This window comes from Emydura macquarii, unplaced genomic scaffold (genome assembly GCF_026122565.2).
Source record: "Emydura macquarii macquarii isolate MOO-44397 ecotype Brisbane River unplaced genomic scaffold, CSIRO-AGI_Emac_v2 contig_75, whole genome shotgun sequence".
Lineage (NCBI taxonomy): Eukaryota > Metazoa > Chordata > Testudines > Chelidae > Emydura > Emydura macquarii.
In genome coordinates this window covers 6,298,056-6,315,313 of record NW_027130212.1, presented here as the reverse complement: position 1 = coordinate 6,315,313, position 17,258 = coordinate 6,298,056, and the positions used below count along the sequence as shown (strand labels likewise).

General features: G+C 40.1%; 1 protein-coding gene across 2 annotated transcripts in view; it reads right to left on the bottom strand.

Moving 5' to 3' along the window:
- The window catches only part of SAMSN1 (SAM domain, SH3 domain and nuclear localization signals 1), a 114,709-nt gene that overhangs the window by 8,758 nt on the left and 88,693 nt on the right, over window positions 1–17,258 (bottom strand). For both annotated transcript variants that reach the window (XM_067542961.1, XM_067542968.1), the window contains 6 exons: window positions 12,780–12,851; window positions 11,989–12,135; window positions 9,526–9,664; window positions 7,642–7,793; window positions 4,923–5,129; window positions 2,577–2,727 (listed from right to left, as the gene is read on the bottom strand). In XM_067542961.1, the coding sequence (XP_067399062.1) occupies window positions 2,577–2,727; window positions 4,923–5,129; window positions 7,642–7,793; window positions 9,526–9,664; window positions 11,989–12,135; window positions 12,780–12,851 (868 nt within the window). The remainder of the gene's footprint in view (window positions 1–2,576; window positions 2,728–4,922; window positions 5,130–7,641; window positions 7,794–9,525; window positions 9,665–11,988; window positions 12,136–12,779; window positions 12,852–17,258) is intronic.

Sequence of the window (17,258 nt, the reverse complement as noted above, 5' to 3'; positions counted from 1 at the left end):
CCAGTTGGATTGACTGAAGCACAAAGTCAAATGGTCTGGCCAAGGTCACACAGTGAGTCAGGTTGGACTTAACCCCAAGAACATCTTGGCTCCCTCTTTTTGTTATAACTACTTGCCTGAATGGCCTATTTATATCCTTCTATGCAGTTTTATCAATTTTAATCTTTAACATCTTTGTACTTGAGAATGTCATGTCAAATCTTGTACATTACTGCTCTCCTTATCAGTCAGCTGACAAATACTATCGTGCTATGGCAATCAGTTAAGGTCAGCTTCATCACCGTGCTCCTGATTCAGGAGAGCATCGTCTTTGAACATGGGCTTAAAGGTAAGCATACATAAATCCTATTGACATCATCTTAATCAAAGGTTTATAACTAAGCATGTGCTTAAATGTGGTCCTTAATTGAGGCCCATTCAATATTCTGCTTTTTGAGAACACTGTTTGACTGAATTGAAATACTCATGTCTTGAAAGCTGATATGAAGCAATTATTCCTCTCATCCCTGGTTCTAATAATAAAACACATAATCAGTAATCTTGAAACAAGGAGCACATTATAAGACTTATTTACAGAACAATTACAAGAATTTCAATTGTTAAACTACCACACAAATATCCTCAAATATACTATTCTACCGAAGAACAATGACATAAACCCATGCTGGCAAAGGGCAGGAACCATGCATGGATGGTAAGGATTAATTAGTCAAGGTTTAATATAAGAAATATGAAAAGACGGTGCCAGGTTAAGGACACTCTTCCCTATCTTTGCACTTTTGCTGGCATGGGAACATGAAGAACATCAAGTGATTAAAAGTAGCTTGAAAAAAGACACTAATTAATGTCTGCCTGTTAAAGAGTTTAGATGGATAAGGCTGCCCACAATGCTTGCTATCTCTTGAGTATTAAAAACAGTATACCATACCAGAACAGTATTTCATGATGACAGAAACCTGTTAAAACTACTCATACTTTGCACCAATAGAAAATCTTTGTAAATATGCAACTTTAGCATTTTCTATTCCTGTTTTTCTTGTTAATTGTTGATATGAAATGTGTACAATAAAATATACAGAATGTGCAGCATGGCCAGTTAGCAACCTAGATACGTACAGATACATATGCACAATCCAAAGGCAGGTCAAAGGGGTGGGCGGGAGGCCACCTCCACCCAAACTGCTATGTAAACAATGAGTGTAGCTCTTTCACCTTCCCTTCCAAGCTCACCCCTGTTCGACCTCACTTCAGTCATTGTATCTGGTGTACTGGCAAGGTTCCTTTCCCCTCTCCCCTCAGCTGGCAAAGGCTGCAGGGTAGAAAGAAGCACTGTTCCTGATGTACATCCTCCAACTAGTCCATAGGGAATGGTGAGGGCAGAGAAGGCCATTTGAACAACCTCACTTGACAGTTCTCATGGAGCCTCTCTTCTTCCCATCTCTGGGGGGAGGAGGAGAGAGAGAAAGGGACAAAGAGGGATCCAGAGATGGTCTGGGAATGAGGGGTCCTGAGAAACCCAGACAGAAAGGTGAGGGAGGCTGCAATGGAAACTCAGAGAGAAGGAGTGTGTGTATGAGATGGGGTGAAGTCCTGAGGAATTGAGCTTTAAGTCTTGGAAGTGGCCTGATGGGTGGGTATGAGAGAGAGAAAGCGAGAGAGAAATTGACTCCTCCTCAGTTGAGAGCCAGACTGGGGAGTTGCAGATTAGCTACTACTCTTGAGGAGCATTAGTCCATTTTTTCTTCCAGAGGATCCTCAATTTAGAGTGGATATCTGGTAAAGTGGTTGCTCAGGAAAGGAATGACTATACATTAATACAGAGCAAACCTCTAAGGTTTGGTCTGGATGAGAAAATATGTAGCTATTTATATGAAGTTTATTTTGGGTTAGAAATCAGGCTGGAAATATCACAACAATAGCATGTCTCCCAGTGTCTTAGTACTTCCAATTTCAGTGAAAGGAGCAAGTGCAGATGAGGATAGAAAGCAAAACAAAACACACAGAGAGAAAGCAATAAAAAAACTTCTTGAACTTCAAACAAGATTCAGTTCAGGTTCATTTTGAGCTGAGACTACAGATCAGCTACTGTTTTATCCAAACCATTGTTTGCTGATCTGTACTACAAACACCAGTAAATTTCATGGCTATCACCAGGGGTAAAAGTGAAGGAACAGTGAATGGGAAGGGAGGATGTTGAAGATCTTCCTCTGAAGGAAATCTGGTTAAGGCATTAGTCTGGGACATGGGAGATCTAATTTCAATTTCCTGTTCTGTCAAAGACCTCCTGAGTATGACTTAGCCTCTCTATGCCTCAGTTCCCATTTGTAAAATAGGGATAATAGTTCTGCCCTACCTCACAGAGGTGTTTGGAAGATAAATACACTGAAGACTGTGAGGCATTCATATACTTGAGGGAGAGGGGTAATAATAGTACCTAAGATAATTTTCCTGTAATTTTTCCTATTTGAGGGAAAAGTCTCATTTATGGACCTTGCTGAAATCACCATTATTTTAAATATGTTTGTGTCCCCAATTAAAATGAGAATATAATATTGAATGTAAATTTACACACTTACTTTCATAGTCCTGTAGATTCTCAGCTGCATACAGTAACCTTGCTCTGTCTTCTGGGTTTGTAATATTTAGTTCTATCAAATGGCTCTCCTGTAGGTCATTTAAATCCTCCAAAGTCTCATAGCCGTTTAGCAAAAGGGTCGATGTGTATTCCTACAAAAGGAAATGCAAACAATTTCTTTCATAAGCAATTAGCAAGTTCAGTTAGAGACAGAACCACAATTTCTCTCTTTCATTTTTCTGTAGAAGTGGGGAGAAAAGTCATCATGTCTCCTGGAGCACCGTATCCCCCAATCAGCAACTGGGTTAGTATTCTAGAAAGTAGCCTCTGAGTTGGTATTCTAGAAAGCGGTCAAGTTACTGTTTTCTTCCTCATCCTGCCCATAACATGAGGCACCCTGCAATGTGTATCTGTGTACCTCAGATATACTAACACTTTACATTCAGATTGGGTTTATTTAACTGAAGTGCAGAAGTGTCTAATCTATTGCTATCCAGACTGCTGACAGAGGGCCAGACCACAACCTGGTGTAAAGCAGACTCTCTCCATTGAAGCTGATTTATAACACCTGACGATCTGACCCAGTGTCTGTAATACTCCCATGTTAATGTGAGGAACCTGATAATTGTTTCATAGAAGACTTTGTGTTTTACTCTTGTTGGAAACTAAAGGATTTTTATTTTCATCAATGGACTGCTGGGAACTGCAGCACATACTCATAATGACAGGCATTGCTTAGTGTCTACTGCATGAGAGAAGCCATTGAAAAGGTCACAGAATGAAATTAAGTGCATTAATGTCCTTTATATTTTCTAATTAGTTATTGTTCAATTAAAGTTGGATTGCCTGGAGGGATAACACTGACACAGAACCAAGATCATGATTCATTAACAGGTCAGGGGAAAGAAAAAAAAACCCTTTCAAGACATTAAGAAAGAGTTTCAATTGTTTATTAGAGATGGACTTGAACCAAGCCCCTTCATTCCAATACCCCCAAAGTTCAGTGACTGGCCCAAACGTCTAAAACAGGACAAACCAAAACTCCAGATTCATTCACCCCTACACTTTGTAAATGTTGGACCTGGGTCTCACCTTCAAAGCTTGACTCCCCTTTCTAGTTTTTATGTAACATATTTTCTGAACATGTTTTCCCCCCTCCATTTACAAGAGTAAACTGAGCATAGGGTTGGAACCAGGAGCTTTTGTGTACTAGTCTCAACTTGCTGCTATGTCAGTCTGTGACCTTGGGCCAATCAGAACCACTCTGCATCTCAAGTTCCTGATCTGTACATTGAAGATCAGTGGCCAAATTCAAGTCACATGAAGGTTACATTTGACCCAATAATATTTACATCACTGACATGCAGTAGGAAGTTTTGGGGCTTAATTAAGGATCGTAAACTGCTTTGAAATTGCAAAGTGCTATTATTATTATTTTATGTCTATGTCACAATATTTATTCCATTGATAAAAGAGACTTAGAAGAAGCATACAAATTTTATGTATCCAGAAAACAATTTGAGTCCAGCCAGAAAACATTTTCCAGTCATAAAGAAGATGAAGTACAGGTCTGGTATAAACCAAAAGGTAAGTATACAAAGGAAATCTTTTTTAGTAGGCTGGAATATTTAGTAGCAGAATGATAATGTGTTAATTCAAAGAAAACTTCTGATGAGCAACCATTTTGTAAAAGTGAGAGCACAGAGAAAGCAAGCCTGCAGCAAGTAGTGTCACTTCCATGTAGAAATGAGATGAGCAAATCCAAACTCCATAAGCAGGCTGGGTATTTTGTTTACACAGGCACAAGCCAGAGAGAATATTCAGAGAATCCTGCAGATGGCTGTAGGACTAACGCATTGTTATTCCCTATCCCCCCAACTTTGTGTGTGTTGTCCCAGTGTCTGAGTGAGTGTGTATTCTTGCAGAGAGAAGTGATTTATGCCCACACAAACACCAGTAAAATAACATTGTTGTTATTATTATTTATTAATTGTATTGCAGTAATTCTTAGAGACCCAATCAGAAACTGGAGGCCCATTGGGCTAGGCACAATACACACATACACTAAAAAAGACTGCCTCTTCCTCAAGGGCCTTATTAACTAAGAAAAAGGCATACTAAATGAAGGATTTATGCATCCTCACGCCTCGTATTGCCAACAACCACCTCACCATCCACACACACACACAGGGGTTAAGTAATGGAAGGAAGAAGCATCTTCTGGGCTGCTGAAAAGATATTTCCTGAGCTATTGGACTGCAGTTTTGGCCCTTGCTGTTATGTAAAAATAAGACAGAGTGCACAAAAATAAAACACTACAAACAAAACTGGAAATGTGTTTGCTGACCTGAAGATGGACCCGCTCCAAAAGTTCTTGCAGAGTTTTAGGTTTGGGCCGTTTGCTCCTTCTGTGTGTCTTTATCTTCCTGGGTGCAGCTTCCTCTTCCAAAATAATATCCACATAAATGAATTTGAAGTTCCCCACCTTGTTATTCAGCATGCCTGTCCACATACCCATCGGGGTTTTGCAGATGATGTCTATAATGTCTCCTTTCTAGGAAAAAAGGCACACCGAATCTGAGGCAGATGGTTTGTGATATGTGAGCTGTTACCTCAATGGAGCAAGAACAGAGTCACTGCACAGACGACATTGAGCATAAGGAACTCAAATGCTCAGGAGTATTAACTAGCGGGAAGTAACTCTCCTTCTACAAGTAGGGAATACTTTTTGCTTTACAAAATACCAGAAAACAACAGAGCAAGATTGGCCCTTTCCCTCTGAATCCCTGCAGAGGATCAGGAGCAGAAAGTGCTGTGTGGAATTGTGGGGCAGAATTGTGTGAGGAATACAATGCACCCAGTGGATCCCAGCATATGGGATATGGAACAGTCTCTATTCTCCTTCCCATGCAGATGGGCCAAGAGTGGATGGGAAGGGACAGGAAATGGGTGGAGCCTTGGCAAGGAGCAAGGGGGCATTCATAGGGTATATCTCCACTACACAGTTAACCTGGGCTCTTGTCCAGGTTTTAGCCCAGCTTCCAACCTTGCCTACAACTTAGCCACACAGAAAAACCTTTGACCTGCTTTGGGGGTGCTTTAAGCCAAACTAGCTTACATAGCTTGGTGTGGGAGTTAGAACCTGGGCTGGAACCCACCCACTTTGCAGTGAGGATGCAGGCTAAATCTCTCGAGTGATGATAGGCCTCCAATGCCTTTCCCTTGATTCCCCCAAAAGATAGACAAGTTCTCTCACAACTGATCAAAAAGAATCCTAGAACACCTTGCCACGAAAAAAACATGGGTTATGCTCCTGATGACAACAGGTGAGCTTATTCAGCTGTGTATATATACATTTATTTTGCCTTAAAGTAAAATTTACCACAGTATTTCAAATAGTGCTGTACAAAGCATATGTAGCAAATCCCCAAACCTTCTGGTTTGTTACAAACTTGAAATTCAGACTCAGTTTATTAAAATGTGTGTTATAAGTTCTGCAAACATTCTGAATACATTTCAGCCCAATTATAGTTGTGCTTTGAAATCATGCAAAGTTCAGGGTTTCACCAGGTTTTGAGTTTTTTGACCATTAAACTCAGAGGTGTGAAATCACGTGAAACGAAAACCAAGGAAATGTTTGTGCACAGCCCCAGGAAGTGAAAACACTATGCTTTTGGAAAGTTCCAATTTCTACATATTGGGGGAACAGAGGCATTCAAGAGATTTGGATCTGGAACCAGATTAGGTGCAGCCCATGGTTCAAAGCCAAGTCAGAGCTTAGGTTTGCGTTTTGATTGAATAATGGTGAAATGTTGTGGGCTGTACTCACAGGTTTTCAGATCCAAGCAGCAGACTGCTCACAACTTTAAAATAAGGTGCCTTAAGAGTGAGAAATTTACATGACCTCAGAGTTATGCCGTTTGATCACCCATTAACTGATCTGAAAAAAAACCATTGAGGTGCTTGAGGGAAGTGATGGACTAACAAGTGGTGAAAACTATCACCGAGCAAAGGCAGAGGTTGAGGATACAATAGAGTAATAGATAAACTGGGTAGGACTATGTCATGTAGTGCTTTAAAGGTGTATCTGATGCAGAGAAGGAGGAGGAGCCAGCAGAATAATTTAGAGGGGGGTAACATAATCAAAGGAACAATCAAAATAGATTATTTTGTCAGAAGTGTTTTAAATGGATTTGGGAGGAGGAGGTTGCAGTAGTCAAGATGTTGAGGGTCTGGGTGAGAATTTTGGCAGTCTGCACAAGGAGAAAAAGGTGGATCTTGGATTTAGTAGGAAGGAAAAAGAATCAATATCTGGATACAACCTGGATGAGAGGGCAAAGTAAAAAATGATTCCTGGATCACATATTTGAGTGACTGGGAAGATGGTGGCATTGTTAACAGTGACTGAAAATGTGGAGAGAAGGGAGGCTTTGGAAGAGAAGATATGTGACAGCACCTTGTCAAGGAAAACTTGGGCTCCCTGTAATGCTATTCTGTTGGACTGCTCATCTCAATGCAAAAGCTCATTGTGTAACCTTCTCCACCTTCACTTGCCCCAAACATCTCTGCCATGCCCTGTGGAATGGGGGAAATGCAATGTGGAATATTTCCATAACTTAAATATGTGCTATGGAGAGGTTTAGGGAAATAATGGATGGAGGTTTCCAGTGTAAGAGGATGAGGGCTGAGCCTGTGAGGTGCCCCAGCTAAGCCTGAAAAGCTAAGGAGTCATCCTGATTTCCCACAAGACGAGAGAGCTCCCACAGAGCTCTCCGTCAGTATGAAGTATGAAGCAGCACTTATTCCACATCAGTGGGGCTGGACATCACACACTGACATTTCAATTGGCTCTTGGTCAGGTGGAGCCCCAATGACCCAGGGTCACTGCAACAGCCAGTTTGACAAAACTGTATGAACTAGCTCTGTACAAAGGAATTGCTAAAATGACTGGGTCTGTTTTAAAGTGCCATACACCCTTAAAAATTAGAAATGAACAAACAGACCCTCTACATAACAAATGTCTCAGATATTTCTATGGCTGAAAGCAATTCTGATGACTGTCTGACCTTGATTTTGAGAGAGTCAGTATCATAAGGACTCGGTGTGAAGTCAGTGTGTACTTTGGCTCGTCCACAGAATGATCCGGTATAAGGGACTTCATCATCAAATCGAAAACTGTCCCTGTTGCTGGTTCCATCTGAACAGCTAGTCACCCCACCTAATAGAGATGAGAATAAAGATTTAAATCCCCTTCCTTGAACTACTAGATATTCAATTCTGTCTTGAAACAGAGAGGCTAATATGCAAAGCACAGAACTATAAGAGTGTATTCTAGACAGTTTTCACACATTCCAAGAAAAATATATTCAATAATCAAACATACTATGGAAGACTAAACAAAATAAGTTGAAGATCTTTAATTTATTCTTTTCAATAATCCTTTATGATGCTGATGTTGCTAATAGACTGCTTATTTTATTTATGGACTTGCTGAAATATTACCTTTGCAGATTAATAATGTGTACTTTAAGACTGCAATTTAGGGAATTATATCTGCTGAACTGGTCCTGTTTATTCAGAGAAACAGAAACAAAAACTGCAAAAACTACTTTATTTCATTATATTACAAACTAGGACTTCAAAGCACCTGCATTACAGAGGGAAATTTTAATCTTATCAATATTTTTTTTCTAAGTTGAGTATTAAAACATCAGTAGAGTAATTCAGGCAAATTGAAGCAAGCTCTGCAATATCCCATCCAAGTATGTTTTTAAATGAGAGCAGCAGTGTGTTGGAAGTAAACTCCCAGATAGTTTGCACAAATCACATCAGAGAAAATGATCATAAAATTATTTAACTTGATGTGGCTGTTTAAGTGCACAGCTATGATTCAGGGCCAGACCAACTACTAAGAACAACTGCCTTGTGCCTAGAGAACCCACTCAGATCATATGATATATGCCATCCATGTGATCTATGTCACATCTATGTGATGACGCAAACACAACATCATCATGTGCAGTCTGGAGCTGTTGGGGAGCAGTTTGCCTACAGTATGGCAGCAGATAGCCTCCTCCAGGAGGCTGCCAGACAGGAACCCCACTTCCCATTGGAGAGTCACGTGCCATACTCTCATCTCCAAATGATGCTACCTAGTGGGGAGGAATAGTAGATTTTCGGTGGGTTGGGAAGGAGGCATTGGTCCTCTGCTGCCTTTGTGTGGGCTGTGATCTCCCTCCTCCTCCAGAGCAGCAGAATCAGGTTGGGTTCACCCTTTTAGACAGACCATCTGCAGACTGGGGGCAGTGGGTTCCCAGACACCCTGAGAGAAGGCTGGTACGTGGGTGACCCTGCAATCACCATTCCACAGGTGATGGGGCATGAGAGCGACAAGCCTATGGCCAGTTGTGACATTTAAGGCATGATAGACCTGTTGTATCAAGAAGCCAGATGTCGGGCTTGTTGAACAGCTCAAGCTTAATTATCGTGGAGTTACATTTTGGTTCTCATTACTAAAATGGGCAAAGTCAGATTCACAGACTACATGGCCAGAAGGAACCATTGTGATAATGTTGTTGGACCGCTTGTGTAACACAGGCTGTACGACTTCCCTGAATCAACTCCTGTGTGAGCTAGAGCAGATCTTTTAGAAAAAAACATCCAGTCCTGATTTAAAAATTGCCAGTGAAGAATCCACCACAAGCCTTGGTAAAGTGTTCCCATGGTTAACTACCCGCAAGGTTAAAAAACTGCATCTTATTTCCAATCTGAATTTGTCTAGCTTCAACCTCCAGCCATTGGATCTCGTTCTATCTGTGTTTGCTAGAATGAAGAGCCCTGTATTATCAATTTTCTCTTCCCCAGCGTCAGCAGCTCAAGGCCTGTACAATAATAAATAACAATAATGATAACGAAGAGACTGAACAGAACCATGATTATTGTGTACTTACTAGATGAACTCTGGCCACTATTCAAACTATAGAGACTGTCCATGGAGTCACTGGCTTTTAGGCAGACCTTCTCTGTGTGTGTTCTACCCCCAGGGTCACTGTTCCTATGCGAGCAGGAATCTTCGTTTCCTTCTTCACTCTTCAGCAATAAAAAACAGTGGTTAGAGGCAGTGAAATATATTTTACATGCACAGCTGACATGCATTATCTTGTGCACATTTATTTTGCAGTCCTCAATGATTTTTTAAAAATTATGATTACACTGACAGTGTAAGAAAGCTTCTTTCACTATCAACCCTTACAAGGGAGCACTTTTCATGTCATACCATGGGGCTGGGAATCAGGAATTCTGGGTTCAGGTCCCAGCTCCACAACTTACCCTGTGACCATGGGCAAGTCACTTATCCTCTCTGTGTCTCAATTTCCCCAGTTACTGCCCTCCAGAAAAGGACAGCTGGCTAAATTTATCTCTAATCCCCACAGAATTACAACAGTAGTGAATTTGCACAACACATTTACATCCATCTGAGGCTTATCAAGGGGAAATCCTAGGTAACCAGGTAAGAGACTTTCCAGCTGGTTTGCCTCAGCAGAGCAGGGGCCAGGATCTATCCCAAAGTTTTTCAGCTTTTTAAGATATCTTTGCTAATTTTTTAAGTTCAGGAGGAAAATACAAAATCATCTGAGGCTAAATTCAGGTGGCTTCTTCCACATACTCAGGAACCGTCAGCTGCAACTGCTATGTCTTGCAAAGAGCTTTCCCAGACCCTGGACTGTAATGATCTACTGCAGTTAGAACCAAAGTCAGGACTTTCCAGAGCCAACCTTCCAGATAGATGGGTGTGTAGATGATCAGCTCTCTCGCTCCCTGAGCTGGCTGCTCAAGTCTCAGAACAAAAAATCTGCTTTTACAAAATTAACATAGGCCTGTTTCCCTCACAAAATCATCTAAGGCCTTGGTATTGGACCTTAGATGTTACATTATTAAATGCTACTGCTCAAAGCACAGCTTACAGAGTTTGCAAAGACTGGAAAGTATGGCCCATGCTTCAGTCACTGCTTATTTCAAAGGGGACGTAATAGCTAAATGGAACAATGATGATTTCCAAAGGAAGCTGTTTCCAAAGGAAGCTGCATCACAATGTCAACATAGCGTGACACGTTGATGTAACCTAGATGTCATATGTCCTCTGGGATATTGCATCAAACTAGGGAAAATATGAAACATTAGTTATTTGGCTCATAGAGAGGTGCAGAGGTGATAGCACATTTGTGGTGTAGGCCCAGGGCCCCAGGTTTAGGACTGATCTCTAGAAACTCACTTCCTCTTCCCATGCAGATTCACATAAGACACATCACAGAAATCAAAGACGATTGGTTTGCAACAGGGAGAATGCTAGTTACACCATTCTACTGCACCCTGCACTAGTTAGTCAGTGGAGAAGCACTGATTTATATTCGTTACAGCGGAAAAAAAGATTGTATGGTCCATGTGTCCTCTATTTCTTTTTGTATGAAGAATTAATTTAACTATACAGAAGTAAATATGGCACTCCTGTTTATCCTTTCTCATAATATAAAAACAGCTGGTCATGTAATGAAATTGAAAAGCAAATATAAAACTAATAAAGAAAATACATTTTAAATGCACCGTATGTGATTAAAATGTGGAACTCACTGCCACAAGATATTGAGGGAAAACATTTAGTTGGATTAAAAAAGGATTAAACATTTATTTGTATATATAATAAGAATATCTGCAGTTGCATTAGATAAGATAAAAAGGTATAAAGGATATAAACCCTCGTGCTTCAGGACATAAGCCTAGCAGGGGTTAAGAATAATTCCTGCATGCAGGTTATTCCATAAATGTCCACTGTGAGAATTCCTCTGAAGGCTTTGCTCACAGAGAGGACATTAGACTAAATGGATCACTAATCTGATTCAATAGGGTAATTTCTATATACCTCATTTAGGACCAGATTTTTCCTGGCCCTTACACATAGTTAGTGGGAAGTGTACAAGGAGACTTCCCTTCACTTGTTTGGCCATATGGATGGATGGATGCACACACAATCTTTTCACCATTGTCAAAAGCAAAAATCTCCCTGTTCCCAATGGCATAAAGCTCTCGTCTGCATCTTGGGCCCCAGTTGGGTGAAATTCTGAGAGAGAGAGAGAGAGAGAGAGAGAGAGAGAGAGAGTGTGTGTGTGTGTGAGAGAGAGAGAGAGAGAGAGAGAATATATGCACACAGAGGAGAGAGGAAGGGAAGGAGAGAATTGATATATAATTGAATTAACAACTGTTTTAATTCAATATGCATAACTAAGTTATATATACCTGAACTCCAGTACATCTTGGCTAGTTCATAACATGCTACTGAAAAACAATTAAACAAGCACACACAACATTTCTAATATATTTTTTCATACAAATCAAAAGATTTTTTTAATCATATTTACCATATCCTCAGAGAGTGCCTTGATGTACTTTTTACCCATCTTTTTCTTCATGGTTAGGGAAATTGCTCGCATCTTCTTTCCCAGGCTTCCTGACATTTTATTCTGTCCTGGATCTCCAATGTCACTTACAGTCTCCACTTCACCTATCTAATTTGAAATTTAAAAATATAAAACAATTATTGCTTATGAAAATAAAATCTGATGTAATGGAATGAGAGACAGCAGAGAGATATTTTGGATTCAGGTGGGGTACATTTATTATTAGCAGTTCTACCTTTAGAACTGTCTGGGGAATTACATGTACATAACAAGCTTGCGCTTTGCTTAAATTCTCACGAATGGGAGATAGAAAATGCTGTATAAATTGCGGCTCGCCTTATTTATGGTTCCTGATCCAGATGAGAGTGGTAGGAATTTACCTAGCACACTTGAAGACAGAAAGCCACATCTCCTGCTAACGTAAGGCCACCACTCTGAGAGAATCTATCTAAAGTGTAGGTTTTTCTGAGTTCTTGCTGCCCTCCCCCTCTGTTGCCCCCCCCCCCTTTATTTTTTTCTTTCTGTAATGGCCAAGTCATTTGCACTACCCAAATATTAAGAGCTTGATTGTGCAAACCTCACTCTTATTGCTAAGCACTCGCTCACGCAAGTAATTCCCAGTGATGTCAGCAGGACCATGCATGCGAGCAAGTCCTCACCAATGCATATTTTACACCACTGAACCCTTGTGTTTTTGTGCAATAGTCACAGGGAGAGGGAGTAACAGAAGTAGATTCTTGCAACATACAAACCTCAGCTGAGTCATCTGGCTTTGATACTGAATGGTGTCTAAAACGGTCAAAGCTTCCAAAACTACTGGTGCGCTATAAGACAAAAAAACAAATAAAACTGAGCTCATTGACAATATTTTTCCCATTATTAAGACAAATACAAATTCTACCTCTTATGTTAAAACTTCTTTGACTATGAATGGAACAAAACATGCTATTTTCAATTAGAGACAGAGACAGCCTTATAGGTGCCTATAGAGATAAAGTATGAGTGTATATCTGGAGCCAAAGCAATATGAATCACAGACATCATTAACACTTAATGCTTGGAATTAGGTTATGGCTATGATTATGAGCTCACATACACAAATTTTACATCCGTAGTTCAAATTGCCTTCAGTGAGTTATCCTAATTTACACTGGGGTAAGTGAGATTAGAATCAGGCCATTTACATTTAGTATTAACCAGCGTAGGTGCTTTGGAGAAAGCCGGTTCTAATACTGTAACTGTTCAATTAACTTTATGCAGTTTATCCGTCCTATTAGGAACCACAGCTGAAGACTGTTTAAGGTTCTTTAGTTTGGAATAGATTCAGTTCCCACGAGAGTCATTGGAAAGTCTTTCACTGACATCAATGGGAATTGGATTGGCCCTTAAGAGAGAGTTCTGAATAAAGAAACTGAAGCTTATTTCTGTGAGGAAACATTATGAAACCAAGAGAAACAAACTAAGCAACAGAGTTAACAGTAAGCTCAAAATTTTCAAAAATGGCCTCAAATTTAGGTGCCCAATTTTTAAACACACACACGGACTCACTTCCCTCCTGTGCCAGAGCTCTGCTCAGTGCAAGGATGGGGTGATGTCAGGGAGCTGGTTGCATCTCCTTAAGCCTGTATTGCATGGCCTTGTCATTGTGGCAGCCAAGGGGGCTGCTCTAATTTGCACCACTGGCACAACTGTGGAGAACTGGCATATCAAAGCTCTGCTTCCGGCATGCCCCCTTATCACTGCCACAATACCCCCTATGCTGCGGATGAGGCTGACACAGGAATTAGCTCTGAAGCCTATGCCAGCTATACAGCAGTGGGGAGTTCCCCTCCGCAAGAGAATTATCTTCTGTCCATATCCAGGCAGAATCTTTCACTTTGCATTGCCTGAGTAGTGCAAAGTGAATTGAGCCCACAGAAGAACCTGGTCTGGTAGATGTCTAATATTTAACATCCAAAAATGGAAAGACCTACGTTAGATGGACCTGAACAGATCTGAACCTAACAAGCCAGCTGTCAAGAGTTTGTAAACTTGTAACAACAATCTATTTTAAGGGATCAATTTAGATTTTTCACAGTTATTCAAAGCTAAGTCAAGGGCAGCTCCCTTCTAATTTCTAGTCTTATATATAAGATAAAGACCTGTAATAAACTCACAAGAGTATTGCTTGTTTTATTTTCCTTTTTATACTTTGTGTGCCCTTCTCAGTACATATCTAGGTATCTAAAACCTTCTATTTGCATAATTTGGAAGGGAAATGCATGAAACTTATTAGTAAATATCAAACTGCATGAATATTGTACATTTCAGAATTCTGCTCCAGAAACTACATGTCTAAAACTTCTGGGTTAAAGAATTGCTTATATCCATTTATCCATTCCTCCCTCCCTATGATTTCAGCCTGCATAATGGATTCCTTGTTCCCTCTTTTTCATTCTGTCTGGTGATGTTAACAGTCTTCCCTCCTTCCATCTCCCTCGGGTATTTCAAGGGTCTGTCACACTTCCCTCCCATCAACCATAACAGGTTTCTCTGGCCTTCTCTCGCTAACTCCTTTAACTTTAAGATGACTTTACAGGAGGCTTTACCAAGTGTGATGTCTTAGACCTTGTCTGCCAGCCTTCTGAAATCTCATGAGCTTCCCAGGCTTCTCCATCAAAGATACGTCTGAATATATTGCAGTTTTGAGGAGGAAGCTTCAGAAGTGATTGAGGTTTCAATGGATCATCCCTTGGATTGATGTGTAAGCAAAAAGAAGGGTGACTAAAGCACTGGATTGGGATTCAGAAATCATGTGTTCAATATTTAGGTCTGTCACAAACTCCGTGTCACCTTGGGCAAGTTCCTCCAGGTGGAATTTTCAAAAGTGTTCCACATTTGTAGAACTCTGCTTACACGACATTAATGGGACAACTCATTTAGCTCAGTAGGAGCAGAATTATGCTCGCACTGAGCACTTTTGAAAATACATTTCTTATTCTCTCCATGCTGCCGTACTTGATTTATAAAATGGGGATAATACTACGTGAGGATAAATGCATGTTTGTGAGGTACTCATATACTACAGTGGTGGTGCCTTAAGAGAACTACACAGATGAACTAATCCTACCTGCATATGTTCTTATATCATGCCCATTTATGTGTTATCTGGACACCACTCATGTCCTTTCATGAACTGTTCTTAAAAGCAGGGGATCTGAAGGTCTTGTGCCATTCAATTCTTTTGGAGTTGAGACCTGAATAACAATTTAACCTTATGGTAATTTTCTGAGTGATGAAACAGTGCTGTACCTGTTTCTGCCCATATTTACCAAGCTGCGGTTTACTGCTCTATATCTGTATACTCTCCTTTTCTGTGTGTAGTTAGTCCTCTAAGAGGCTCATCCGTAAAACTGTCATACTCCCGACTGTTGTACAGGGTGACAAGTTGACATTCAGCCTCAGCATCTGTGATCTTAAGGATGGTGCTCATCAAAATGATACCAACTACCCAGTGGACACGTATGCCTCCCCTGGATATTTCCATCTAGGAAGGACCCCATCTTATTCTATCCCTGCTCATAAATCACAGGGTCACTATCCATTTTATTTCCCTTATCTCCCTCACACAGCCACTTTTAAACTAAAAATAGTTGGGGGGGGGGGGGGAGGAGAGGGAGGAAGAAGACAGAGATTTTAAGACCTGCTATTTTCCCGTGGTTTTCCACTACATTTTCTAAAGAAAAATAAAAGTCAGGCTCACCTTTTACACAATTCAGATTAAAAATTCCCCGATAGCCCAATCCTCTCTTCCCCAAACACATACACACTACTTCTTATTGGAGCTAGTCAGAAAACAATCTGTGGTTTGGTGGAAAATTTTCAGAAAAGGTGTTTTTTCATCAAAACATTGTTTCAATGAAAAGTTTACAGCCAGATTTACCTCTTACAGCAATGTGGGATTGGTCTATCACTAATCTTCAATTTGTAATAGGGTTCTAGCCCCTAGAACTGGGACATATATTTCTTGTCTTCTTTCCTGGTATCAGCTTGGTTTATATCTGTTACTTTTGTTTATTTCATTTTGATTCTTTTAGCATTAGCTTGGTTTGCAAAAATATTACATGAAATATATTTGAATATATTTATTAATGCAAAAGCTGACTTGGTCATTTTAAAAAGGTATTTATTTTGGGGGTATCTTAATTGCTTGTAATCCATCAGAAAATCTATTGGTGAAAACTACTAAGAATTGGTTAAAGGAGAATTTAGCTTGTGTAGTTTAATTGTATTTAAACTCCCAGAAATAACTTCTATATTAACTAGATCAACAATATCCTGACATATGACAAGGGGTTAGCTCAATAGTATGCTATAAAACACAGCCCCAAGGATTATGGGTCTATTAGACAGGATTAACGCCTTTCCCTGACTTGTCAGCCTTGCCAAATGTGCCCCTCAGCAGAGTGGGAGGGATGGAAAGAGGGAGGTTGGGATTCACAACAATATTGGGAAAATATAAAACATTCTCATGCAGTGATCTTCTAAATATACAGTGACCTTTCTGTAGCATTCCATCATTTCAAGCTGCCTACTAGGAATAACTGTATATTAAAGTGCTAATGTGCTTCAGAGAGTCTAAAAAAGAACAGAGGAAAAGTGTTTATTGTTGCTCTTACTCATAAACAACTTGAGCACAGGGAAATCAGTTATTCTTTTTAGAGTTTTGAAACAAGCTTATATCCTATCTGGACAGAAGCCGTAGGCTATTTTGTAGTACACTTCAATGTTGCTTCAGATCTATTAAATATTAATAAGGGTTACAAGATGATTTCCACCATTCCAGATAATGGTCTTGCTGAACAGAAGAGCACTAAATAGGGCTGCTTCAGCAATTCTCCCATACTAACTTTTTCCATTAAGTAATCAATAGCTACCACCTTTTAAAATGTATTCAACCCCATTATGACGATAAAGAAAAGCAGATTTAGGAGCCATGGGCTAGGAGGGGACCAGAGCTATTACTTTTGGTATTGTCAGTCACCGCATTAGTGTCAGGGAACACCTATTTTGTGAAAGCATATCATAATCTGCAGGCCCTATTTCCAGGTTAAAGGAAGCTCTTAAAGCAAATGCAAATCTACTAGATGAAAATATGTCATTGATTTTTGATACCAATATCTTATAAAACTAAGTGATTTTGCTGGCTAGATTCACACAAAAGTTACTGATGGGTGTATTAAGCAAATGTG